We start from the raw sequence: 27,740 nt of genomic DNA, 5'->3' as shown, positions 1-27,740 counted from the left end.
TGTGAAGAAGGAGAAATATAGTTTTATTAAGCGCAAAAGTGAACAAAACCTACAGTATAAATCACTGAAATAACCCATTACCTCCAACCAAATGACCCATTACCTCAAACCAACTATCATGCAAATTCACGTAGGCATTGACATATACATGATCAGGCAAATCATCACAACTACAGTCTATAAAAGTAATAGTAGCAGTTCCTTTTCTCTATGGACAGACAAACAAAGAGCAGGCATTTCCAAGGTCTGATTAATGTCAGTAATTCAGGATATAAGAGCAGTAAGAACAACATCTGGCCTTAGTAGGAGTATGCATATCCTTAATTTCCCTTGTCCTCCTTTACCACTGCATCATGGACAGTGAGGATCATCTCTGCAGTGACTGTGTCATGATACCTTTCTGCGCAAAAATATTTCCCCTTTTACAAATGTTGAGTCATTCAAAGCATGTCTGCTTTGCTGGCATTCAAACAACTTGGGAATTAATGCCATTTAGCTTTCAACCTTATTTATGTATAACCCTCTGTTATTCTGTGAAATCTCAGGGCAGTCAAATTCTGTATGATGTCACAGGCTTCAGGGTACATTTTCACAAGGTGTCACAGCTATATGCAGTCACATTGTCTCTCCAAGCTGACGTGAGGGGGCATCCATGCCAAATTCAATTTCAATTTATAGTAGCTGATTATCATAGAAGGTAGGCTTGGTCCAGAGCTATTCACAAACCAAGTGCACTGTCCATAGTCACATGATTAGTGAAACCCATTTGACCTTTAATCTGTTAGGCAATACACTGATGACAGTATATGAAAAACTACATGGCTGAGGAGAAAGTTTAATACCTCAGTTAACTATTGGGAGAGTTACTAACACTTCTGTAAGATATTTGGTCAGAAAATGGGTGTGCCTAGTACATCTGATGGCATTTCTGTGCTGACAGAGAATATTAAAAATTATCTGTGACTAGAAAACACAGGAAACACTAGCACAGAAAAACTGAACATTGCGAAAGATTTGAAATTTGGAAATGTAAAGGCACACATCTGCAGAGGAGAAATCCTCTTCAGTAAAAGCTTACACCAGAGAAGGGCTGTTGCCTATGACCACATTTACATAGCCCTTTAGTTGTCTGATAGAAGGAGACCTCCTATAGCTGATCTGAAGTCACTACAGATGTTTGCTTTTGTTCCTTTCCACCTACCTGTTAACCTGGCAACAGCTTTGTCTCCATTTTGGAAATCTATACTTAGCCTTTTCTTTTACCTAAACATCTTCCAGAAACATGGTTAAAGGATATTTGACAAACAACATTTCATTCCTATGAAACTTGAGACATTGTCATGACACCTAACGCTCCAACTATGTTTTCAAGTGCACTGAGAAGGTAATGCCGCTCCTTCATGTGTGAATTAAGTTTCAGTGCAAGAGAGATGCCTTCCCAAAACCAGCAGTTATGGCGTGCAAGATAATTGCAAGAGTGAGAAGAGCCTTGATGATCTCCTAGCAACCTGACAAAAGATCTTCCAAAATTATTCTCCCTTGACTTCTCCCCACTGATGCGAGGAGGAAATATGGTTCCATTGTATCCAGGAATTCATGTCAGATAGGTATCTTCTGTCAGACAGCTGGGAGGATAAGGGAGGATTAGCATAGCTTTGAATAGCACTACTAACTTTGTTTTAAAAAAATAATATTAAGACAAGAGTTACGAAGGGTTAGGAGTGTATATACACACCAAATATCTCATTTTTACCTAAATCCCCTACATGCAACAGCTGAAGGCAGCTCAGGGTATCACTGAATCACATAATCACAGAACAGGTCAGGTTGGAAGGGACCACAGTGGGACATCTGGTCCAACCTCCCTGCTCTAGCAGGGTCATCCCAGAGCATATGGCTCAGGATTGTGTCCAGTCAGTTCCTGAATATCTCCAGTAAGGGAGACTCCGCACCTTCTCTGGGCAATTGGTTCCACTGTGGTATCAGAATTCAGAAACAAAACACCATTATTTCTATCCCAATCCCCTCTTCTCCCTATCAAAATGAGCATTTGCAATCTTCTCTAGTGAAATAGGATGTAAACAGTCTTTACCATTCCTTTGAATGATTCCCAGTTGTAGACCATGTACAGTTCAGTAGCAAATACTGTTAAAACACCTAAAACTGCTCTAGTCTTTCTAACCTCCCTTTTCTCTATTGGTTTGGGGTTTTTTCTACTTGTTATTGCACAAAGCCTGCATGCCAAGCTCTTTAAGGCAGGAGTTGTTTGGATCTGCTTAAAATCAGAATCCTAAGAAAATATCAAAATACAAAGCAAAGAGCATCTAAATAACAATAAGAGATTGCAAGTACTGATTTATTTATTGAAGAGCCTAAAAATTATATGCAAGTAAAACTAGTATCATTCTACATCACTGAAAAATAAAAATATTTTTCGTTGTGCTTCATACCGTGTTGGTAAGTCGTAAGCAGAATGAAACTTCTGTTTGTGCAGCTTCTGAGGAAACCTTCTCTGGGATAGATTTAGCAATTGGGATTGACATAATCCTGGCCCCTGCAGTAACTTCTGCATTCTTCTTAGGTCTCAGAGCTGGCCTCTTAATCAACACTATTTTCCAAAATATTAGTTTATTTAGTTCTATTAGTTAGCAAAACATACAGTTTTCTGCTACATCTTCTGTCTCCAGAATTGTTACACGATTGCATTAAAGTCACAGCCCTCAGTCCAGGGTTAGGCAGTTTTTGAGCCTAAATCAAGATTATTATAGTGCCCTGTGGTCTTTATCTTGATAGGCTTTGCTGGCATCAGGTACCGAAGGTTCTTCCAAAATCTGGAATTCACAGGAAGAGATTTATCTTTTTTCCACTTCACCACCCTCTTTGATGGTAAAAGTGACAGTGATTCTGGCAAGAAATTGTAGTCTCTTATAGGTGTATATTCAATTAATATGATCTTAGTTTTTCTTTCAACTAGAGCTTTATGCAGTCCACTCTCAAGTTCATATATGGCTCTGTCAGAAATGTAGTTCTGGCTCAGTATAATAATTAGTCTTCTGCTTTTATCAATGAATGAATGGATATCATCAACAAATGCTGTAAATTAAAGATAAATTTATTGTTAAATTGAAAGGATAGACACCGAATCAACTTATCTTTTAAATTCATATATGTACCAAAAATGTCCCTCTTTTAAAGTGACAGCACGTAAGCATCCAGTACTTACAAAGAGATTAATATGTGTTAAAGTTTAAGAGTCTCTGAAAATTAACTCAGATTTGGTCAAAGCTTGCTCTCTAGAGTAGACATAAACCTACTTATAATCTCCTGCTTATAATTGCAGTCTGGCAGTAGTCTTATGGACAGAAGGTTACAGCAAAATTTAACTTTCCTCCAACCAGACACCTCTTTGGTCTTTCCTAGTAGACACCTTTGGAGGGATTCCACAGAAAGCCACAAACAGCAACCTCTCTCCAAGTATTCTGTAACCCTGGGTTACACCTTCCTTTATGACACCAAACACCCAAATCTATTTCCAGTAATCCAGAGCTGAGAAGACCAGCATGTGATGACAGGAGTTCCAACCATGTCTTAGATTGATGACTTTTGGCATATAAACTGATGAATGAAAATGAATGGTGAGTCCCTTTAAATATCAAACTGACTTTTCATGCACAGCTTCCAATGTTTGTTTTAGCACCATGGGATAAAAATCTACATAAACCAGAGATCTAGAAAACATCACTTGTAGAGAAAAGTAAAGCAAACTGCAGAACTAACCTAATGAAGAGAAAACTGAGGGTGAAAGGAGGCTGACAAGGGTATATAACACCAAAGGCTCCTGTACAAAGAAGGAAATATTCTATTTTACATGTTCACAATGGATCAGACCAGAGAAAAGGAAATACAGTAATTTCACCAACACAAGCCACACGGACTATAAGCCGCATCTCTGGGTGTTGGCAAACGTTTCGGTTTTTGTCCATAAATAAGCCGCACCTGATTATAAGCTGCTCTGTCATTTGCAGCGAGGACCCGCGTGCAACAAAGTTACCAAATAGTAACAGAATCGCGGCATGGCGGGGGGTTTACTGGCTTGGCTCGGGCTGTGCAGGCTCAGCTCGCTTGGGGCTGCCGACGGGGCCAGGGGGCCCAGCTCGGTGAGGCCGCTCGGCGGGGCCACTTAGGGCCGGCCGCTGCCACTGGGCTCTCTCGCCCTGGCCCGGTGCTGCCCTGTGGTGGTAGGCAGGGACAGAGCCCACCGGCACCTGCGGCATCGGCGGCGGGCAGGGACAGAGCACCCCTGCTCCCGCGGTGGCGGCGGTGGGCGGGGATGGAGCCCACTGGCACCCGCAGCGGCAGGCGGGGACGGAGCCTGCCTGCTCCTGCCGCGGCAGGCAGGGGCAGGAGCCCCCCGCTTACCCCACGGGCCACGGGGATGGTAGCACGGAGCCCCCCCGTCTCTCCCCTGGGCAGAGGAGGGAAGGAGAGAGCTCTCCCTCCTCTCTCCCCACCCCCTGTGCTGCCTGCAGGTAGCCAGGCTCCACCCGCAGCACAACAGAATAACAATTTGTAGCAATCGCAAAATGCCGGCTTTTACTGACAGGTTGCTCGGCTCGGCACCTCGGTTTCCACTTCCGGGGCTGGAAATGTCAGAAAATTATTCACATATTAGCCGCTCCTGAGTGTTAGCTGCATTTCTGGTGTGGGAGTAAAATTTTAGTCAAAATGGTGCGGCTTGTATTAGTGAAATTACTGTAAGTTAAAACTATTGAAAGAATTAGACTGCACCCTTCAGTAAGAAAAATTTTAATACTTAAAGAAAGAGAATAGGTAAGAAATAAAGTGCTTGGAAGAGATGTGGCTCCCCTCAGATTAGAAAGAATTGTCAGGAATGGATATAAAGAGATAAGACCCTGCTTAACGAAGGAGGTTGACTGGTGTTATTGTTCTGTGGTTTGAACAATGAAATTCTATTCCGCAGCTGAATCTTTGGACTAAATGGAAACTCCTAGTACATTTTATCCAAGCAAAAGGGAGATGCCAGGTACCTCCATAGGCCAAACCAAATTCCATTCCTTATTTCCATTTTGTTATGGCACCCATTTCATTCAGAGAATGATTTCAACCTCCACACTAAAGACACAGCAAACATGCAGTTTATCAAAGAATAACTAGTACCAGAGTCTCCAGCTGCTCTGTGCAGTAAATGTGAGTTCATTCATTGGCTCTCAGCAAAAGCAGAGCAAAAGCACTATTGCTGTGAAATATCTGGTGTCTTCTGTGTCCTCACCTTAACCTTCTCGATGCTTGCTCTTTGATCTTTTCATCTTGGTTCTTCGTAATTAGTGATATATGTGTGCAGGTGTGTGTAAGTGTATATGAATTCATAAATATAACTATAAAACATGTAAAATGTTTGCAATCAAACTTTGCATGCACACGGTCCAGATTAAATGAAAAATGTATCCTTTCAATGGACAACACGTGACAGAATTCCTTCTAATTACGGACTTTGACCCTTATGTGAAAACAGTGAGCCTATCTAATGACAAGAATATTCAGTATCCTTACCTCCTCCAGCGAATACATCCCTCTCAAATATACATAACTTGTACCCAAAGTTTTCTTCTAGTATCATGGGCAATATCTTCAAAGCAAATTCTCTCTCTTCTTCAATAGGAGAAACACAGTCTTTCAGGTAAGACACAAATGCATCATATTCTTTTCCATCTGAAAATAAACCAACAATTGTTGTCTTGTTATCAACCACAAGAAATCCAGTATCTGATTCACCATTCTGGTTTTCAAACTTAGTGTCTCAATAGTAAAGCATCTAGAAACTCCTCATCTTTCTCCTGCAGACTCTGAACAGTCTTCAAACACTCTTCTTCATATTAAAAAAATATCCTGGAGAAATATAAGGTTGATACAAAAGATTCTGACTGCATTTGGAAAATACTTGAAAATATTTCCTTTCTACATTAAAGTTCTTTAAAAATAAAATTAGATTAATTTAAGCAATTAATGTCACATCTGTGAAGATCAAGATATGAAGGAAAGCAAAAAAATGTGTTTGCAACCTGAAAAAATGGTTATTTAATTGATATTGCAGATTTCAACATTTATTGTACACCATGTCTAAGAGTATCAAGTGGAATGGATACAAGCAAAAGAGAGAGCAAACCAGTTAATTATTTTTGTGATGAGAGTATTCCATGCTTGGTCATGGATTGGGCACTGATTTACAAGCAGAAAATCAAAGACTGATCCAGACCCAGGTCCACCACACTGGCACAGAGCAATTATCAGGACTGATAGACCAGCACACATGGCTTTGCTTTTTAAACTGTACTTCTTTGCTTCCCTTTCTGAATATTTTACTGCATGTAGTTCACAACAGAGAGCAGAAATTAAACACCATCAAACCCTACACATACAAGAGCTCTAGGAGTAGGAAATCCATTGATATCCAGCAGACAGCTCCTCCAGGGCAGCATAGTCCAGGTTCTCAGAGATCCTCTCTGAGTAAGTCAGTGCACACTGTGGTAGCTGATACCAACAAGTATATAATAATATTGGCAGGCATCAATGACATCCACCCACTAATGGAAGATCTCCAACCACTGCAGTTCATTCAAGCTATATTCAAACTGATTTAGAGACCAAGGAAGGCCAAGATCAGACCCATATATACAGCAAGTTTTGTCACCACAATTTTCAGAAAAACAAAAATTTAGTGTAATTGCCAGGTTTTTTTTGCTGTGAAGGCCACAGAGCTACTCCCTGGCAAGATACCAGGAATGTGCAATTTCTGCTCTCCTTAAGAGCATGTAGTGACAAACCTATAAACATGCAATGGCTTCTACAGTCAAGGAAACATTTTAAGTTTCACCTTACTGAAGGGCATCAGTGAGATGAAAACAAATTTGTGTCAGTCTGCCCATCTGAAAACTCCAGAGTGTTCATCCTCTTCATGGATAGGCAACTGCAAACCTTTCCACCCCATCAACTTTTGTGATGAAGAATATGTCAGAACAGAGCTCATCTGAACAGCTTCCAACCACATCCCTTCCACTGCCTGCTCCAGAGGCAGCTTCTTCACTGTATTTATCTGCTGTCATTGTCATGCATATATAAACACACATCAAGTTCTTTTTTATATATTCTTTGTTTCTTCTCACACTGCTCCTGGATTTCAGATAATTTTTTTATCTTCCTCAAAGTTGATTATTTCATAGAACCTGCCAAAAATATTTTACATCAATACACTTATTTCAATGTCAGCATTAGTAAAGCCATACCTCCAGCAGTATCATCTCTCCTGCATATACTTCTGTAAAACAGAACGAAGTCGACCCTAAACATCACAAACACAAACACCACAGCTACAGCAACAAAAGGAAATAGCAGAGCAAGGACCATTCCAGTAGTAAATATGTGCACAGGCAGGTCTTGAGTCTTCCCTGTAAAGAGAAACAAAGCAAATTACAGCCTTAGCAAAGAGTATTATTTGACAAGATTACTGGATCAAATGATGATGGCACCTAAAAATCACCTCAAAAGACCACAATACTGATGGGAATCCTTACCTGCTAATGTTTCAAGCACATATGCATGCCACTGGTCCTGCGATAAACTACAAAACATGTTTTACTGTAAAACACAGGAGAAACAATCTTGGATGCAATCACATGCAGGTCATTTATGTGTGTGCAGGGTATGTGGGATCAAGACTGACATTACAGTTCCTCATAGATGTACAGCATCCCAAAATGATGGGATGAGTTTCCTTCAGGGTTTTTTTTTATTATTTCCCCTCATTATCTACCTTTTACGCCTCTCTCTGTCCTATCCATAAGTTCTTATTGTCCTCTTTAATCTCTTTGGCTGAGATATTTATTTTTTTTTGCTCTAGTCTCCTTCAGGATTTTTATTATTATTATTATTATTATTAATAATAATAATAATAATAATAATTAAAAAAAAATCTTAGGGATTTTTAGTTCCAAGTACAGATTTGGAACACTTTAAACTTTATTAAGTTTCTATGAAGGCACTCTGAACACACACTCATTGTAGTCTATTTGTTTTGCTTTGTACTCCTTCTGCTCCTGTCTGAGAGCAGGAGAAATCAACCAGGGTTGCTAGGTCCAGCAGTAGATGTGTGAGGGACTTCATAAGCAGACAGACATATTTGGAGCAGTGTTTTGAAAATGCCCTCAGGACTGAGAAGGCTAATTAATAAATTGCTTCTAGATTATGCCATACCTTTTTTCAGTTTTACTATTTTCATCTGTGTGCTTTCATCAGCTTGCAACATGCAGGTGAAATTATGATGCATGTCCTCATCTCTTACTTTTTTAATCCGTAGTAGCCTTGTGATATAGAACTTGTTTCCCAACCTGCAACAAGGAATGGTGTTAGCAACACTGCACAGAAACCTACAACCACCTGAGAGGCAGATTTTGAGGAAAAGGCTCTAGAGAAAACTGTGGTTTTTACTGAATTTGCGGTTCCACAAAGCATAGGACATTATCACATAATAAATGCAGCATTTTCAAGAAACTTACTGTAATTTTTTGAGTTCTTCTTCACATATTGAAGGTTCATTCTCAGGGATATCTGTGCATTGTTCTGGAAACGTTTGGTTAATTAACCAGTAGAGGCTGGCATCTTCTTGCATATAATAACCCAAGAAACCTGTGCAATTGAGTATCTTTTCTTTACCTACAAAAAAAGCATAATATGGGAAGATTTAGTGACAAGTAGGACTCATGTACACAGTGTAGTAAAGTGCCCGCTTTCCAGGAAACATACCCTATAAGCTGTGCTCCTTTCTGAATTTTGTAACCCCTCCTCAATGTTTTATAGGTGTTACACCTGCACTCTTGGTGGCTTCAGCAGTCATGCACTGATGTAGAGTGACAGCCATCCATTGCTTTCTTTCAGATAAATCGTCATAGCCAGGAGGGCTTAAATAGACCTGAGGATTTCAGGCTTTAGGAGATTAAGGGAATTGGACTTGGTGATCCTTATGGGTCCCTTCTACTTGAGATATTCTATGAACTAGATTGTGTTCTGCAGACTGGGAACAGAAGAGGAAAACCTATCAGCAGTGCTCCAGGACCAGGTAAAAATAAGTAGCTGGTAAGGAGAATTACAACAAACTAATTATAATAGGGAAACTACATATGAATACTCAACAAAACCAAAGTCCCTGTTGAACATATGCAGAACAAATTCTTGTCTCAGGATCACAATTGGAAATTCCTGAATACATGAACAAGTCATTTACTCAGTTAGCTACTTGTCCCATTTCAAAGCACCAACTGCAAAGGACAGGAACCACTCTATAAAGTTCCAGTAGTTTTAAGAAATTGCAAAACTAAAAGGACAATTGTACACTTGGAAAAAATAAGGGCAGAAGACTGCAGCTCTGAAGTGTGAGGTTTTTTAAACTCTGTCATGGGAAGCTTGACCTGAAGTTAGCTGCAACCACAGTTTCTAGGCTATTGCAGCATCATTTCCAGAGAACACATGCTGAATGCTCTTCATTAAGCCAGGAAAAGTGCATGTTAGTCCTTCTTCAGCAGAGAGGAGAGGAGAGGAGAGGAGAGGAGAGGAGAGGAGAGGAGAGGAGAGGAGAGGAGAGGAGAGGAGAGGAGAGGAGAGGAGAGGAGAGGAGAGGAGAGGAGAGGAGAGGAGAGGAGAGGAGAGGAGAGGAGAGGAGAGGAGAGGAGAGGAGAGGAGAGGAGAGGAGAGGAGAGGAGAGGAGAGGAGAGGAGAGGAGAGGAGAGGAGAGGAGAGGAGAGGAGAGGAGAGGAGAGGAGAGGAGAGGAGAGGAGAGGAGAGGAGAGGAGAGGAGAGGAGAGGAGAGGAGAGGAGAGGAGAGGAGAGGAGAGGAGAGGAGAGGAGAGGAGAGGAGAGGAGAGGAGAGGAGAGGAGAGGAGAGGAGAGGAGAGGAGAGGAGAGGGACAGGTAAATTTCTGTTTTTAAAAATTCATTTCAGCCTCAATCACTAAATCCTGGATTCTGTCCAAGACCATGTGAAGCCTCTAGATCGTTTTATCCAACCTACTTCCAGCTAGAAGCACAGGATCTCCTGACAATACAGATGTTCATGCACACATTGCCAAGACTGTCACACCTCCCACTCCTCATTTCCCTGAAGAACAACATCCTCAACCACATCAGTTACTGCTGTTCACTGAATAAACCATGCATCTTTTACACATTGCTCCATGAGGTTTACTAACTACAAAAGAACGCCACTTTCTCATGCAGGTTGCACACACAATTCTTAGTTTAATTACACTTATCCAGACCATCAACCCCAAAGAAATCAGAACAAAAGCATGTAGGTAGAGTAGCTACCTCAAAGATTTTTGTATTAATTTCATACCTATTTCTGTTTCAATTTCTTCATGATGTCCAACTATCTCCAAAGAGAAAGCCTCTGGTGCATCTGAAATAGAAGTATTGCTATTGGAGTAATGCCTCATATTCTTCCACAGTAAAAGTCACTGTGCTTAATTGCTCTATATATAAAATTAATCACAAACATTCCATTTAATTCACAGAACAATATGTGGATTCTGACATTACTGAGTAGCTTAAAATCCAGTATGTCTTGCTGAATTTTTTTCACATACATATATATACAGAGTACAGTTTGCAATGGTTGGAAAGGCTCTTGTGCAAAATTCTTAGTAAATTTGTATGATTTACTTAGAGCAGCTATTTTGAAAAAGATAAAACTGATAAAACTTTTTTACTTCTCAAATTATTCTGAAGTAGTACAGATTACCAGCCTTGTTCCCCCTGGTATATATTTATCAAATTAGAAATGCAATTAAAAATCTCCATTGTAAAGTGAACCAAAAAGTATGCTTCAAAAATTTGAAAAGCTTTCTTACCTTCTTCTACTACAAGTTTGATTGTATTTGTGCTGTAGTAAATTGTTCCTTCATGACTGATTAAAATTTTACAGGTATATATCCCAGAGTTCTGTACTGTTAAGGCTCTAAAATTTACTTCCCTCTCTGTTTCATGTTCATACTTCTTACAGTCCTGCATCAATAAAACCAGAAAATATTGTTCTGTAAAAAACATGCATTCAAAACATTAAAGAAATTAAGAATTTTTTTGAAACAAAGTGTCACTATCACCTTTGCACTATCTCAATGACATGTGTCTGACCCAAAAGAGGTGCAGACCAAATTTTCACTCGTGGTCACATTACCACAACATTTCAACATTTAACCCATTAGAAGTTAAGAACACTGCAGTTGAGGAAAACATAACAACCTATGGCCCTATCCATCAATGGTCCCATCCTCCCAGGCCCCAAAGGACAAGAGAACAGGGCTGTAGCCCATTCTTGCCAGGCTACTCAAGATGCCTGTACTAAATCAGTCAAAATCCCTTCCTGAAACTGATTGATCTTGGAGTGAACAGGGTCTGTTACTCCAACCTGAGAGGAACAAGGAGCACTCCTCAAAAAGACGACTTGCCAAAAGTGAACAGAACTGGAACTCTTACATACCTAAAAAACTGTTCAGAAGCAGCAAAATTGCAAAAGTTTGCAATTACTTTATGAGTACGTGCTAACAGTAAAATAAAAATCTTGGCACCTCATTTAGCATCAGTACAATATCTGTATCAGCAAAGTAGCAGCTGGCTAAACCAGCTGCTGCCTAAATCAGCAAACAGACATGCACATCAGATCTTTTATCATTCCAAACTACTAGTTTAATAACTTCTGAAACAGGTACATTTTTTAAAAAAACTGAGAGCAAACAAAAGCTTTGTTTTATGTATCTGTCTAAAGTTTTTCCTCCTAATCCCATGAGAAATTAAAGCTTTACAAAGTTTGTAGATGTTTCTAAAAATCTGTTTGCAATTAATATTTCCTGCAATCAGATGTTTTGTTTCCACAGCCAATGATTTGAATGACACTGTTTCAGTAATTACCTTGTACCATGTTATGCTGTCATTTTCATTGACAGACAAATCACTGCATTTCAGTGAATGACCAATTCCAGCACTTTTAATTTCTGTAGTTAAATGATTTTCATTGAAACAGCTGCTTTTATTTCTTTCAAGTACATTCAAGGTCCACTTTTGAACTGTGAAATTTCTTTTTCCATTGCTAAAAAAAAATATAGCAAAATCAGTTTTAGGAGCTTTTTAAAATAATTCAACTTAGTGAGTTACAAAATAAATTCTCAAATACATCTGTTAAGTAGAAAGTACGTCTACAGTGACCCAATTATTTTTAGTCCCCCTTATTACTTTCCCACTCCTAAATAAGGGTAATTATCTTTAATCAAACAGGTTATCTAAACTAAATGCACTGTCATAAAACATTTGACAATACAATTATATCTATGGAACATGACAATGCATACTACATTGACCTGAACAAGAATGCAACAACCTGTGACATCAACCTGTTACATGAGAGTATCCAAGAATTTTGGACTTTGAATCAGTTAAGATTTTGCAGGTTTAATTTCCTATGTGTTGCTAAGGTTAAAAGCCATGACAGAAGAATATATTTGTAAAATTAGAAATGAGATAGGCAAGTCTGGTATTGTTCGCAAAGCAACATTAATCATTTATTGATTGTTTGATACTCTGCAGGTATTTTGGAATATTTTGGAATATTTTGGAATATTTTGGAATATTTTGGAATTCAATCATATTTTGGAAACATTTCTAAACTCCACAAGTGTCATGAATTACAGCATTATTATGATTCAAGCATATCTGCAAAACAAGGCACTTTGGAAAGGATGCATCTCTTTATCTTTGAGTCTGCACGGATCAGAGATCTATAGCAGCTGAGCACCCCAGCCTGACTGAAAGAGGCAGGAGCTATCACTTCTGCAGCAGAGTGATCCCATGCAGTGTCTCTAAAACATGCTCCAAAAATACCTCATTTGGATATCTAGGAGCTGATCATTTTCATGTAGATTTCTACTAAGTTCTATCCATATATTCCTTGAAATAATCAGATTACAGTTGTTATTTCACTGTTTGATATATCCAAAGACAAGACTACCAAGGGAAAGGAACCTGGAGGACTTTTGACTTTAATTTGGCGAAGTTAGAGCTTAAGAGAAAGCCATATGTTGCTGTCAGTTAGTGGGTGAGATTCTGTCATTTAATGGGTGAGATTTTGCAATTAGTGCATAAAGCTCTCATTTGTTTCCTGAACAAGCAGGGGCTGACAAAGGAAAAGCAGCAACCACAGAGCACTTCTCTCCAATGTCAGTCATATCTTCACAAATATGTTTGAATCTTTCTGCCTCCAAGAAAAGAAAAACAAATTTCTTCCAGAACTGCAACTAGTCAAGAATTATTTCAATGAGAAAGGCCAAGAGGACAAAGCAGTTTCAGTGGAGAGGCATCCCTGGTGTGTGCTTCAGCTAGAACACGATTCTTGACATATGTTTGGAGGGTACAAAATTCAGAAGAGCTATTAGGACATCATTTTTATGATTAATTTAGAGCAAGTCTTGGGTTGGTTTTTTTTCTGCTTTTTAAGCTCCCCAGACAAATGTATTTGTGTATTCGGCTCACCCTCTTTGCATTGTAGCCCTTTCTCACAGGTTCTCCTTACTCAAGATGTTCATTACTCCTAATTGCAATGAACTCTTTAAACCAACACATGGTTTAAACCACCAGCAGGTGGTTTTGGTGAATCAGCTAACTATGCTGTTACAAGCAGGAAAAGCCTTACCAAAACTTTTCCATCAGAGAGGAGCTCACAGGGGTATTCACAGTGGGTGGACTCTTCTCACACATTTAAATCTGAGTTATTAATCACAATCAGCACTGGGACCAAGTCATAAGTCACCCTGTTACAGTGCAGTTTATATAATCTATTTTATATGGTTTGTTTAGGACAAGATAATCTGTGACCCAGAAAGGCCTCTCTCTCCCTGACGGTAAAGATACCTAAGATAAGTTTAGGTGTGGACATAAGCATTAATTCCAATTCATTCCACCGAGTTTGTGTGTTTCTTTAGGCATCACTCTATTAATCTGAGTATGTCAGAGAATTAATTACAAATCTAGCCATGAAATGCAAATTATTTTGCTCTCTAGATTCAGTAGATGAAAGAGAACATAAAGCCACATGTTCTCCCCAGCCTGTTGCTCCACACAGGCTTTCTTCTGTGATCCTATTTGGGGCAATCATTCAAAGTAGATCAAGATATTCTACCTGATGAGCCAAAATCTGAGGAGATTGTCCTTGGAATTCCAAGGAGAATGTCCCTAGAAGGTATTGAAACCATACCAAAAAAATGAATATTCATACATCGTTTCTAGTTGTCTGCCATACAGCATGGTTTTCAAAACACACACACCAAATAAATCATTTAGTTATATTTTTAAGCTGCTAGTGTCTTATTTGTTATATATTTTTGTCCTGGTTTTCACTTGTTGAGAATCTTCAGTGATACTTTGTCGGGAGCAAAACCATTTCTGGTTTAACAGCCTTTCAATCTTCCCCCAACAAACCCTCCAAGAAGGAAAAAAAAATCTAGCTTGACTCAGAAGATGATACAGGGAAGTGAAAGCCCTTAGGGAATATAAACCAATTTTACTGGGTAAATAGCCAATTCTAAGTAACCCTCAGCTATTTTACTGCAACAAGCCAGTGTTATCTCAACATTAGAATCTTCTGCAGAAAGTGTCACTCTACTTTCCAAATTGCAAAATTGCAGTATTAACTCTACATGTATGTTCCCATGGCTTTCAATTGTTCTAAACATATTGACAAATAAAGCAATATTAGGATTGTAAAATTATCATGTGTTTATCGTGGTTCACTGTCATTTTTTTGGTTTTTTTTCCAGGAACCTCTAAGTTCTCTCAGTTTCAAGGTCACCAAACTAGAGCAAACTGATGACCTGTTTTTTTGTATTCTGTTTTTCTCTTTGACAACCACAGGATACAGGCTTTTTAAAAAAACCAAAAAAAGAACAAAACAAAACAAAAACCCATACAAATTACATATCTTTCCAAAGATCTGTGACACAGTTTTTGCTGCTTACCACACTTACTACAAGTACACATGAAATTTTTATTTTCAAGAATGTCGCTGAAGATGGATACATTCAGGCCTATAGGTGATTTCCACTGATTACTGAATTCATATCCTAAGTCTAGTGTACTAACAAACACCTGTGAACACATCAACAAACATACAGGCACACTTCAGCCATCTATGGTATGTCTCAGCAGGACACTTCTGGTTTAAATAAAACTTCTGATTCCTCTTCAGGGAAAAAATAACTGGTTAAAACATCATAAAAACATTGTTACATCCCTTTCGCCTCTTGCTTCTTGCATATTGTCAGTTGTAACACATGAAAAAAAAAAATCCTACATTTAATTAGTTCGCAAAATCTGTCAACATGTTGTCTTCTTTTCTTGAAAACCTGCAATATATGAAATTGGCACATTGTTTCCTGAAACTGCCTAAACAGTTCTAAGTATTCTGAAAATTATTTCCCGTATAGCTTACAAATACCTATCTCTAATTTAAACACTTGAAAATTTAAAAGATAAATAAAAATATACTTAGCATATCTTCTTTCAAAAGTAAAACTTTTAATCTAACATAAACACTCTGAAATTATAGTAATTCCACTCAGTCATTCTTATTAAATCTTAAACAAGGTCAGTAGTCCACAATAGCCCACAATTTTTCTGTAGAGACTTCCAAAAGTCCTCTGTCTCTGCAGGAAAGAGTTTTTGCAATAATCTTCTGTATTTACTGAAATGCAGCTCATTTAATATGCCTTCCAATAATGAGAACCATCATATAAACTAAGTCCAAGATCCCATTAAAACCCCATGAAAAAAATCCCCCTATGCTTTTTGTTCCAGCAGTGAGAACTGTAAAGAGTTCCCACAGGAGGATTGCAAGATTCTGGCATGATTCTTATCCTTACAGAAAAATGAGTACAGTAATTTCATGATTATAAGCTGCACCGTTTTGACTAAAATTTTGCTCCCACCCCAGAAATGCGGCTTACACTCAGGAGCGGCTAATATGTGAAAAAATTTCTGAAATTTCCAACCCCGGAAGTGCCAGCCAGGGTGCCGAGCCGAGCACCTGCCAGTAAAAGCCGGCATTTCGTGATTGTTACAAATTGGTTACTCTGTTGCGCGGCGGGTGCAGGCGGGCTCTGTGCTGGCAGCGCGGGGGGGGAGGGAGGTGGGGGCTACGTCCTGCTGGCCCCGCGGCCCTGGGGGAGAGGCGAGGGGCTCCGTGCTGCCATCCCCACAGCCCGGGGGGGAAGCGGTGGGGCTCCCACCCCCACCTGCCTCCGCAGGAGTGGGGGGGCTCCTTCCCCTCCTCCCGCCGCCTCTGCAGGTGCCAGCGGGCTCCGTGCCCCCCTGCCACTGCGGGGCAGCGCCAGGCCGGGGCGAGCGAGCCTGGCGGCAGTGGCAGCCGGCCCCAAGCGGCCCCACTGAGCTGGGCCACCTGGCCCCGTCAGCAGCCCCATGCCCGCACGGCCCGAGCCGAGCCAGTAAACCCCGCGATCCTGCGATTCTGTTACTATTTGGCAACTTTGTTGCACACGGGTCCTCGTTGCGAACGACAGAGCGGCTTATAATCAGGTGCGGCTTGTGTATGGACAAAGAATGAAATGTTGCCAACACCCGGAGATGCAGCTTATAGGCAGTGCAGCTTGTAATCGTGAAATCACTGTACTCATATGAGCCTAAGAGAAAGAAATTAAAAACTAAACCAAACCAAATTAAAAAAACAAAGAAACAAACAAACAAAAAACCACAACAAACAAAAAAAACCATAGTTCTAGAAGAAAAAAAGCTAGAAAATCAAAACTCAATTCCAAATGAAATATTTGATGTAATCAAAATTTTTTCTGAGTTTCTCTCCTAAGCAAATTAATAAATTAAGACATTTCATAACGAATTCTGACATTGTTGTGTTGTCCAACAATTACTTACTTTAACAAAATTAATTCTAATAGTTTCACTTCCATTCTTTTCCTGTCATCATCCTTCTTCTACATGTAAGGCTGTTCCCTTCAGTTTTGAGGGTCAGACTTTTTCATAATAATTTTATGGAACATTTGTGATTTACTGCGGATTTACTGTCATTAACCCAAGTCCTTAAAATAATCAGAAGATCACAATGATCATGAATTAAGGCTGGGCTTATCATAGCTTTCTTCTTTTTTGCCCTGTATTTTAAACTCATGGGAGTCTCCTACTCCAGTCAGTAGCCTGGCAATTCAGGTGTGATCTCCACCTGTCTTTTCCCATGTCAAGTTTTTAGATTTAATAGCTTTTTTGTGAAGTGACCATTTAGACAACTGATCAACACAACAAAACGATAAGCTACCATATTCATCATCTTGAATTTAACACAGATGAATAACATTTTCTCAATATTTACCCTACAATTAAAAATATTTTGTACTTCATGTATCATGAGTCAGTATTTTTTAAAATAATATCAGTAAAGAGATAACAATAATGATACATAGAAAAATAATTTTTTAAAAAAAGACATTTTCAGCTTCCAAGCTTATTTGGAAGTTAATAAGTCTGGCTTAGAGCTGTAAATTATCCAACTTGAGTCTGCAATATTTCTGGAAAAAAGTGGAGAGCATTTTTTAGTATCCACAGTCCCATACCCTTTACAAACCTGACTAGAACCTTAAAGGTATTACTCGGAGAACAGCACAAATCATTACATGCAAGGTAATCTGCTTCAAATGAATCAGTGTTTCAACTGCAAATGCTGAATAGTGCAAGTTAGTTACAAGAGCTCTGTGCAGCAAACCTTTGATTTAATCCTTTAGTCATTCAGGATGTTCCAGTGAAGATTGCAAACAAATAAGGGTCATCCTTATTTCTCTTTTTAACCCATGATGGTCTACAGTAGTAAGAAATCAAATCCAATTATTTCATTTGTTCTTTGAATGGCTCCATGCAAGCAAAGGCTTGCACAGAAAGCAGAGTTCAGCTATGCTATGTTTAATCTTTACTACACAGTGAGATGATTTGGCAATCCTCATAGCATGAGATCCACTCAACACAGCAACAAAAAACAAGTCTGGGGAAGAAGACAAGCAAATTTTTCCTTTTGCTGCCAGTGGACAGAAGGGTTGCCTGACACTCATTTTGCTTAGGTAATTAATCACAAGCCAGAAAAAAATGCTACCTGCCTTATCAAAAGGTTTACAGAACATTTAAAAGGCTGAAACTCCTTATATTTTTAAATATGACAGGTCCACCTTGATAGTTACTGTGAAATGAAGTTGGAAATGATGCAGCAGTTAATGCAGTTCCCTAAGCCCCTTTTATATGGATGCCACTAGCTATAGAAAACAAGTCAAAGAAATTATCTTTATCATAGACGTGCACAGGCAAGACATTTACCCATTGTGTTGTGCACCCACCTGTGAATGACAGAGTAATTCCCAGAGTCACTGAGTTCAGCTGGCCAAAACTCCAGAAAATTCATTTGTGAAACAATTCTGCGTGTTTCCTTTATCAGCTGCTGCTTTCCAGCACTTTCTTTGTACCAGTTTACTGTGTATGCTTCTTCCTGAAAATGTTCTTGCCTTGACTCAAGATAACAAAGGAAAAAATATTCCCCTTCTAGAACATCAATGGAGGCACGAAGGGGGCACAGCTTCTCTTCAGAGAAAGGGGTAAAAAGATACATTAGGAAGTGAAAGACTTATTTCAGAAAATTGCATTAGCCTGACTTTAAAGTGATTTGCTGTGCTTTTTTTTTAATAAAAAGACTTCTTTTAGCAAAATGGTCTCAAAACATTTATTTATTTATTTGTTGCTGTTACATTTACTGAAAAAAGCAGTTTTCCAAGCCTTTACTCTATCTTACAAAAGCAACACCAGAAGGAAAAGGGGGCTGAAAATGAAAGGACATTTCCCTGTCTCTATGATTCTTTCACAGGAGTTCCACAGCGTCAGAATCAAATTGGCTCAAAGGGCAGAATCTGGCCTCACTCTATAGTGAAGCAGCTACCACAAATGGAAGAGGAAAGGAGAAATTCTTCACATATGGTCTGACTTGACAAATACATCTGAGATAAAAGCACAGATCCTATAAATTAACATTTGCATTTCCTTATCTTCTTAATTAAAACTGAATCATTATATAGCTACATTTCTGAAAACTTCAGACATCTTTGGAAAGCTGCTGTGGAATGAGGTTATCTGTGTAAAATTTAGTCTCCAAGTCTGCCTTATCAAACAAATTTCCCAAATTTACTTTTGCATACAAAAGTTATTAAAAGTGCAGAAAAGGAACCATGATCTAGGATTAAGGGTCAAAAATAAAATCAGCCTTCAGTCTCTCTTTCTCCTGAGGTTCTCAGAGATTATTGTTGTTTAGCAACTATTGTGACAAAAAGAAGCAGACTCTTTCTCTTGCTTACTATGTCTTTTCATATGGTCATGGTCATATATGACATCGTCAAGTTTCTCCAGGTAGCATCCTTGCTTTTTCATTTCATAATTTTGGCATTTGGGACCAAATTTCCCCAAGTCTGGGCTGTAATTGCCAAATCTTTAAGTTTTTGTTCTTGGCTGCAAAACACAAAACTTGTCCTACTCCAAGCAACTGTCAAGAAACTGGCACATATTTTGAAGCTTCTATTATTGAATCGAAGACTTTTACTTACCAGTGGCAGATTCCATGATCAACATTACCAAAAAAATCATCAGAGTCATTTTCTTGAGATACTTCTCACTTCTTCTCCAAAAAAAAAAGAAACTGAATTGCTCCTGCTTGTTCTGAAAGTCTAAGAACAAAAACATATTCACAATTCAGCACAAGTGCAGTGAAACAGGTTCCTTTGAGCATGGACCATCTGAGCAATGTAACTACTGCCTGCTGCTGAAGAAGGCTTTCCAAATGGGAACTTACATATTTTTATCATAACATCTATTTTCATACATCTGGTAATGTCTCTAGATTTTTCTTTGCAAATTCATTTCAACTTCAGAAAGCACTGCAGGATTTTCTTCTTCAATTTTCTTATTCAATAGATGTATTTTGCAGTGTTACAAGAGCACTCAAATCCCGAGCCAGTAGGTACCTACCACAGGACAGGTGCAGTGCTTTTTTTATCCACAAAGAGAATAAACTTTGCAAGACTGGACCTTGTAGAAACAGCTATTGGAAACTTCCCTTGCCTTCAATGAGAAAAGCACATTGTTATCGATTGGATGTGTTGGTGGCTAACTTTGAGCCTGTTGGAAAACGAGTCATGTAATTTCTTTCACAATTTGGTCTGTGGGGGCAAAAAACTTCAGGGGAGTGCTAAAATTTCCACTGAGGGGGAGGACATGAATCAGCCTATACTCAGCTGCTTCATGTGTAGTCAACCAATTTCAAAGGCAAGTGAAAAACACCACTAAATAAGACCAGCTTGGAGCATCATCTGAGGTTCCTCAGAACAGCAGGTTAACTGACAACTCAAGACAGAGCTACTCTTGAGACTCTGCCTCAGTTTTGCTTACAAAACACACAAGTGAGATACATAATCAGCTCAGTTCAACCCCTGCATCCAAAACCTTGCTTAGTGTGACTCACACATGGATGGACAAATGAGACACATACACATACTCACACACAAACATGAGATGTATTCCAGAGATCTGAGAGATCTGCCAAAAGAAATCTCATTAGCAATCCATTCATTTTTTATGAAGTAAACCTGTTGCAATTTGAGCAAACAAACTTTAAGAGACTGCCCTGAGATTTAGAGTCAGAAAGTTTCTGTGACCTGAAGAGTCTGGAGGCAGGAGGCTACTGCATTTCCAGCATTATTCCAGGACACCAATCTGTGTAGATGGTCTCCCTCTCTTATCTTTCTTCTCAGCTCTTTACAAGTGTGCCTTCATCCCTTAAAGCACTGTCAGGAGATGAAGGAAGTGTTTCACATCCCTTTTTTCAGATGGCCTGGTAGAGAGATCCAGATTTAGAAAGCTAAAATAATCTGGATGCTGAGTTCTGCAACTACCAATTTCAGTTCCTTGTTACACATGGAGATTCAAACTCCTACACTTCGTAAAGAAAGAAGGGCCTCTCTCTTTAATTTCTTGAATTTTGCTTTTCTTTTCTATCCTTTCATATTCAGAAGAAATACAGCTGTCAGAGACCATGAGACTATGATCCATTACATAAAGACAGAATTATTTAACACCAAATTTTTAATTCTAAATCCGCTTCTTTTTTGTATATCACATCAACACACAGTGGAAGTGACTTAGTAATGACCAGGTTTGAGATTCATGACTACTAAAAATCAAGACACAGGACCTTTATCTTACTGTCTCATTGCTGTTGAACCTGCTCAATTTATCTGAAATTGTTCTACTGTGAGGTAAAAGTCTTTATATTTGAGCCATACAGTTCAAGCATTCTTCAATGAAAAGTTGGGGGAGGCGGGAAGGTGAAAAAAAGAAAAGTGCTTTTACTGAAAGGCAGCTAATACAAAGAGACTCTTTGAGAATCAGAATAATATTTTTAATTTTCAGGGGAAAAAAAGAGAGTGATTTTAATGTAAAAGCAAAAATTCTATTCCTGATAAAGGAGTACAGAAATACTAATGGGCAAGATGCTAAGGCTATAGAGGGAAATGACAGTTTCAATGAAAATTGATTAAATTACAAGTTATCTATACAGTCCAAAGTGACACTAGCTTTAGGCATTCTTTTAAGTTTTTATACATGTTTAAAACCACTGACGGAGTTTTAATAACAAAACACAGTTCTTAAAAATGCTTGTGCTACTGTGAAGCCAACAAAAACTTTAAACAAACCAAAAGTCTAAATTCTGTAAAGTGCACTACTTTCCTCTTTAAGAATGGCTTCTTGTGAAATTTAAGTGCTTTTAAATATTACCACACAGTGCCATAATTTGTGTGGCATTGATGAAGAAAACAAAAATATTTACCAAACAGTTGTCTTAACCATATTAGATCCATGAACCATTCTGCCAGGATTACAGTTTCTTTGAAAAAACTAAAATCTGTCTTAATTTCAAAGAGCATAAGCAAAGCTGTTTACCCACTATGCAAGTCTTGCCAGGTGGAAAGTGGATCGAGAGGGAGTCTTCCAAATTCCAGAGAGATGCGACTTGAACTTGCAACTCTTCTGAATCTCATTCATCACTGAAACAGAGAGTTGTCTCTCTCACCAAGTGAGTCAATACACAGATATATCAGTTTCAAAAACCTTCTGAAAAAGGAAAAGATAACTGTTGATTGAAGGAAGGAAAACAGAATAGGGAGATGTGAGAATCTCGTTTCTGCTAATATTAATGGAAAGCTAATAGCAAGTCCTCAATACTAGTATTTTTTTCTAAATGAGGCATTTGAGGTATGGTACACCAATGTTTTAGGCACAATCTTTTGCTCCTACCACTTAGAATAGCGCTGAAGGAACTCATCCTCCTCCAAAGCCACCCTGGTGAGGGAAAGGGCTACGGACAGTGCAGAGAAGGTGACAGGGGCTGTATGTTGAAATAAGCCATTTTCAGGGCTAAGCTGTTTATGACAGCTAGGCAATAAAGAAAAAGTACAGCATGGGCCTGGGACAGAGGTGTGGGAGCCGGATGGCACTGGGGAGCAGCGAGCAGTGCCGCGGACAGGGGAGTGCGGCAGGGTGGGAGAGAGACGGATTTGGGGATGGGCAGGAACGGAGACGGGCAAGGCTGGGAATGGGCAGGAATGGGGATGGGCAGGATTGGGGATGGGCAGGGTTGGGGATGGGCAGGGCTGGGGATGGGCAGGATGGGAGACAGACGGGTTTGGGGACCGGCAGGGCTGGGGACGGGCAGGGTTGGGGACGCGCAGGGTGCCCCGCAGAGGTCCCGGCCAGCGGGGCAGCCCCCGCACAGCCGCAGGGATGCCCGAGTGGGGCCGGCGCTCGCCTCCTCGGAGCGAAGGGAGCAGAGGGAGGTGTCCGGGCCAGCTTTGGCCCCCGGTGCCGCTGCCCCGTGCCCTGCCCTACCTGGCTGCAGCCCGCACGGAGGCGGCGCTGCCCGGAGCGGGGCTGCCCGGCCGGGCCAGGGGGCTGCGCTGCCTCCCGGCCCCCCAAACACAGAGGAGCGCCCCGATGATCCGCTCTTTCAGGAGGCCGAGAGGGGTGGGGTGTGTGAGTCTCTTCCCTCTCGTAACCTTTCCGGGGAAGAAAGGCGTAAGGAGGTGATGTCTTCCGAAGTGTTTAGCCGAAACGCCTCTTCCTCCGCGCTTCCGCCGAACGCACGCTGCAGACTCTTCCAAGCAATGTGATGGAGGTAGGACGGAGTGCTAGGAACGAGTATATTGGGCTGAGTATATCAAGTTCTATCTCTGCTATAGCTTCCTCCCCACGTCGCTGCCTGGTTTGAGAATGAGGACGTGCCTGGAGGTAACACCGAAAGGCTGATTCGGCAAAGACATCAAAAGACACACACACAAATAACATCCCACCAAAAAGAATGGCAAACTACAGTCTGCAGGAAAAGAGGCAAGGCAAAAGATACGATTCTACACTGGTTTTTATGAGAAATGTCCCCGGGCAATTTTTTTTCTGTGCTACCCTCCTACCTTCGAGGGGAGAAAAATGGAAACTTTCAAGACATGAAACATTTTGCAGCTCCATTGCTGCAAAATGGGTGTATGTATTCACTTCTAAATAAGTCAGCATGCCATTAGTTGAGTTTGCTTGTTATCCAAATGTTGGCATATTGGAACTGTGGTTCCACCAGGCATATTTCTTGTTTGAGTCCTGTTCCCAAGTAAATGAATGTTTGCCGTTTTTAATTCTATGAACGCTTTATCTGCTAAGTACTGTGCAATGATTCACTATATTTCTAAAGTTAGTTTGATAACAGCAGGGAAAAAATAATTCCCTCAGGAACCCTTTCATTTGCATATCACCCTTTTAATCTTCAGAAATTTGCTTGGTGACAGCTACCTTTTGGGTTTTTTACCTATGACAACTGCTAATGTAAAAGTTCCCCATTTCAAAAGGAGGGGACAGTTTAGAGGTAAAAAAAAAGCAGGTTACACTTAAAAGGAGAAAGGGATTACTCAGAGCTGGCTTTCTTGGATATTTTCATTGCAGAGGTGAAGCAAAGAAACCTTAGAGTGTTTTGCTGTCTCATCTCATTTGTTTTCCTCATCACAGAATGAAGCAATATGTCTATAGCAACAGTTAGACCTTTGGATAATGTAAGTCAGCAATTCCAGGAAAGTAAGCTAAGGATCTAACTAACTATAACTGCTTTAAAAATGTGCAGAAGATTCTTTGCAATGCTTTTGAGTTTATGACTTAGTACCTGATTTTAAAACCTAAAAGAGAGCAGATATCATGATTTTACATGATAGTCTGGAAACTAGTTAGTAGCCAACAAATAAAACGGTAAAGTAAAATGTCATCAGCTTTTTACTTTCACTGACTGTCTTCATAGTGACAGTTTGGGAACTTCTTTTTCTGACTCCATCTTTTACAGCAATATTTTCCATGAGCTTTTCTCACATTTATTTCCTTTCATATTCTTTTGAAATACTCTCATTTTTTAGCTTTAGTCTGCATTGCAGAAAGTGCTGTGCTCAATTGGTCCTTTCAACTAATGTCATAGCTAGCTCTGTGATACATGAACATATGTGAAAGGAGAATAAACTTCACACTTTTTAGTTCTCAGACTAATACAATTTTAATGGAGAAACCATAGTCTGGTAATTGATATGTAAATTGACTAAAAATAGCTACAGGTTAGATTTTAATTTTCAAAGTGTCATGTTGAACATGAAAGTTTGCACTAATGTTGGAAAACAGATTTTTGAATGAAGCTCTGACAAACTGACAATTTGAGAATCAGTTAGAGAAGACCAGTTATTTCACACAGGTTTTCACATTTTCTTTTCCATCCAGCATAAATTACACCGAGGTGCTAACTGAAAAACGGAAACGGTTTCCGTCATAAATTGCAAAACATCCAACTCCTGTAATCACAGTTTAAACCTGTTTGCTGTTAGGTGGCAATAGTCCTTCTTAAACTACATCTATTATCTCTATATACAAGCTATATTAATTCTTATCAGACATTAAGTCATACTCAATAGTTTTCAGCATTGTCTTCCCTTGATGTCAAAAAAGCAGTTTACAAACGGATAATGTGCCTGTTAGAGACTCATACATTTCTCAGAAATTTCAAAATATGAAGTCGGACACTTTCAAACTTTCCTCTGCATCACAGCATCACAGGATAATTCAGGTTTGAAGAGATCTCTGGGAGTCCTCAGGTCCAGCCCCTCCTCAAGGTGCACACAGATGAGACCTGAACACTTACAAGGATGGGGATTCCACAGCTTCTCTGGGCATATTCCAGCTTTAGAACATGCATATGGTGGTGTTTTTTTCCTAATATGTAAATTTCCTGTTCTAATTAGTGCCAGTTACTCTTTTGTCCCATCTCTGGGCTCATTTGAGACGAGTCTTCTTCCATCCATTCTGTCTTTTCATCAGATTATTGTAGGCAAAAACAGGGCCCCTTGTCCTCTCCCTGTATGATCTGTGCTCTCTATGGTCTTCCCCTGGATTTCAGTATGTCAGTACCTCACTTGTACTTGGGAGCCCAAAACTTCACATAGTGCCCCAGAGATGATCTCACAAATGCTACATTCATGGGAATAATCACTTTCCACTACTAAATTCTCATTATTAAGATGCAGACTGATCTTAGTCTCAAGGACACACATCCCTCTCCCCCAGTTTGATTTTCTGTCTGAAAATTCATTGGTTGTGCAGTCTGTCCCATTGCCAGGGTCATCAATAAGGATGCTAGACATGCCTCTATCACTCCCTGAGGGGTGCCTCTAGTGATTAGCTGTGATCTGAAGTTTGCATGCTGGTCCCAACTTGTTAGTCCCACAAGGACTTTGATGCCACTGTTTTTCTGATCACTTGGATTTGTCTGTCCAGCAGAGATTGTGTTGAGGACCTTGCTCAATACAAGATATGCAGCATCCAGGGTCCTCCCACTGTCCAAAACTGTCCAATGCCGTAAGATATTAATAATTTGCAGTATATACTACAAATAATTGCCTGCTACAAAAACTCCTGAGAACTTATAAAAAGTTCCTTTAAGTGGTCAGTCTCCTGGGCTGCACAACCATGTGCGCTGTAGGAACATCAAATCTCAACCCCATAGGATTTCTAGCTTGTCAGAATCTCCGTGTGCCAGTTCACCCACGAGAGGGCGAGATGACTCTGCTCTATTAAAAAGTGAAAGCAAATCTGCTCTGGAGAGTCCCTTGAGGTGCCAAAACCACAGAAGACAAAGCTGAAACTAAATGACGTTAAAACTCTTTGTGGAAATATAATTCAGCAACAAAATTGGTTTTTGCTCTTTAGTTTAAGCTTAAAGCATCCAACCTGAATATTTTATAAGCTTTCTATGTTTATTTCTATGTTATTATTTATATGCTTATTTATTTCTATGTTGAAATAATACTTTTTTTTTTTTTTTGAGGGGTGGGGGCGAGAAGGAAAAAATGCTGTTATTTCATGAAAGCAGACTTCTTAGTGTAAAAAACCCCAATTTTATTCAAAAAATGTTTTTTAAAATCTATGTTGTTTGTAAGTTGCATATAATAGAATGATTGAGGATGGAAGACATCTCTGGAAGTTACCTGGTCAAATCACCTGCTCAAGATTGGCCAGAATCAAACCCTGGAGGTTTTTTAATATCTCCAAAGCTAGAGACTCACAACTTCCCTGGGCACCCTGTGCCAGTGCTGGGTCACCCTCACCATAAAAAAACCCCTCCTGGTGTTCAGAGGGAACCTCCTGTATTTAGGTTTTCATCCATTTACTCTGGTCCTGTCACGGGGCATCACTGAGATGAGCCTGACTCCCTCTTCCTTGTACCCTCCCTTCAGATGAGGGACTCTTTAGCCCCAGCTCTCTTTCCTTCTTTTCAGAGGAGCGATGCTCCAGTCCTTTCACCAGCCTCATGGCCCTCTGCTGCACTCACTCCAGAATGTCCATGTCTCTCCCCTACTGAGGAGCCCAGAACTGAACACAGAACTGATGTGGCCTCAGGGGTGCTGATATTTTCATGATGCTGTAAAAGTATTCCACGGTTCATTTTGTGCTTTCTCTCTAACATTACAAATATAATAACATCTGTAGAAGATATCCATTTTAATGCATATCTCGTATTTCTTTACCAAACCCTAAGGAATAATAAAAAAACCTGTGACAACTGCAGCATTTTTTAGTCATTATTATGGTCACATACTCACCCCCTGATACTGTAAATGTTCTTTGCCACTCTCTGAATTTTCACCTTTTCTTTCTATCAAGACCATTTTGTTCACTGCTGGCAAACCACAATAAGAATTATTTTCCTCTTTTTTTTGTTTTTTTTCTGGGCTGACAATGAAACTTGGAAAAAAGTAGCAGCGCCTCAAGAGCCATGTAGTGAGTTTGTTTTTCACCACCATAACTACATGCCTGGCTAATAGAAGTCAATGACACATCAGTACACTTCAGAGTCATTTGGTTCATTGCTAATCCTGTGCACTTCCTCATTGTACTTTCTCATCTCATTCCAGCTTCAAAAGTCATCCTAGACTTTTCATTTCCAAGATACACGCTTATCATCCTTTCTTGTTCATTACAAGCCCAGAACTCAAACCGTATTAAAAACTTAT

At 39.7% G+C, this 27,740-nt stretch overlaps 1 protein-coding gene across 3 annotated transcripts; it reads right to left on the bottom strand.

Moving 5' to 3' along the window:
• On the bottom strand, positions 1–23,135 carry LOC116992017 (interleukin-18 receptor 1-like). 3 transcript variants are annotated; one of them, XR_004416971.1, is made up of 13 exons: positions 23,047–23,135; positions 22,106–22,205; positions 19,710–19,829; positions 18,459–18,699; positions 11,974–12,151; positions 10,917–11,070; positions 10,403–10,465; positions 8,571–8,727; positions 8,269–8,402; positions 7,302–7,463; positions 5,572–5,730; positions 2,451–3,093; positions 1–1,625 (listed from the first exon to the last, which is right to left on the bottom strand). XR_004416971.1 is itself a non-coding variant. In XM_033051107.1 (12 exons), the coding sequence occupies exons 2-12, from the start codon at positions 22,197–22,199 to the stop codon at positions 2,732–2,734; spliced, it is 1,824 nt and encodes a 607-aa protein (XP_032906998.1). In that variant the 5' UTR covers positions 22,200–22,205; positions 23,047–23,135; the 3' UTR covers positions 1–2,731. The 3 variants fall into 3 exon arrangements, 2 of the variants coding, with proteins under 2 accessions (XP_032906998.1, XP_032906999.1); XM_033051107.1 differs by having other exon boundaries at positions 1–3,093; XM_033051108.1 differs by lacking the exon at positions 23,047–23,135 and having other exon boundaries at positions 1–3,093; positions 19,710–20,992; positions 22,102–22,165.
• Positions 23,136–27,740: the final 4,605 nt, after the last annotated feature.

This window comes from Catharus ustulatus, chromosome 2, assembly GCF_009819885.2.
Source record: "Catharus ustulatus isolate bCatUst1 chromosome 2, bCatUst1.pri.v2, whole genome shotgun sequence".
Taxonomy (NCBI): Eukaryota; Metazoa; Chordata; class Aves; order Passeriformes; family Turdidae; genus Catharus; species Catharus ustulatus.
Note: the sequence above shows the minus strand (reverse complement) of the source record. Positions and strands in the feature narration are given on the sequence as shown.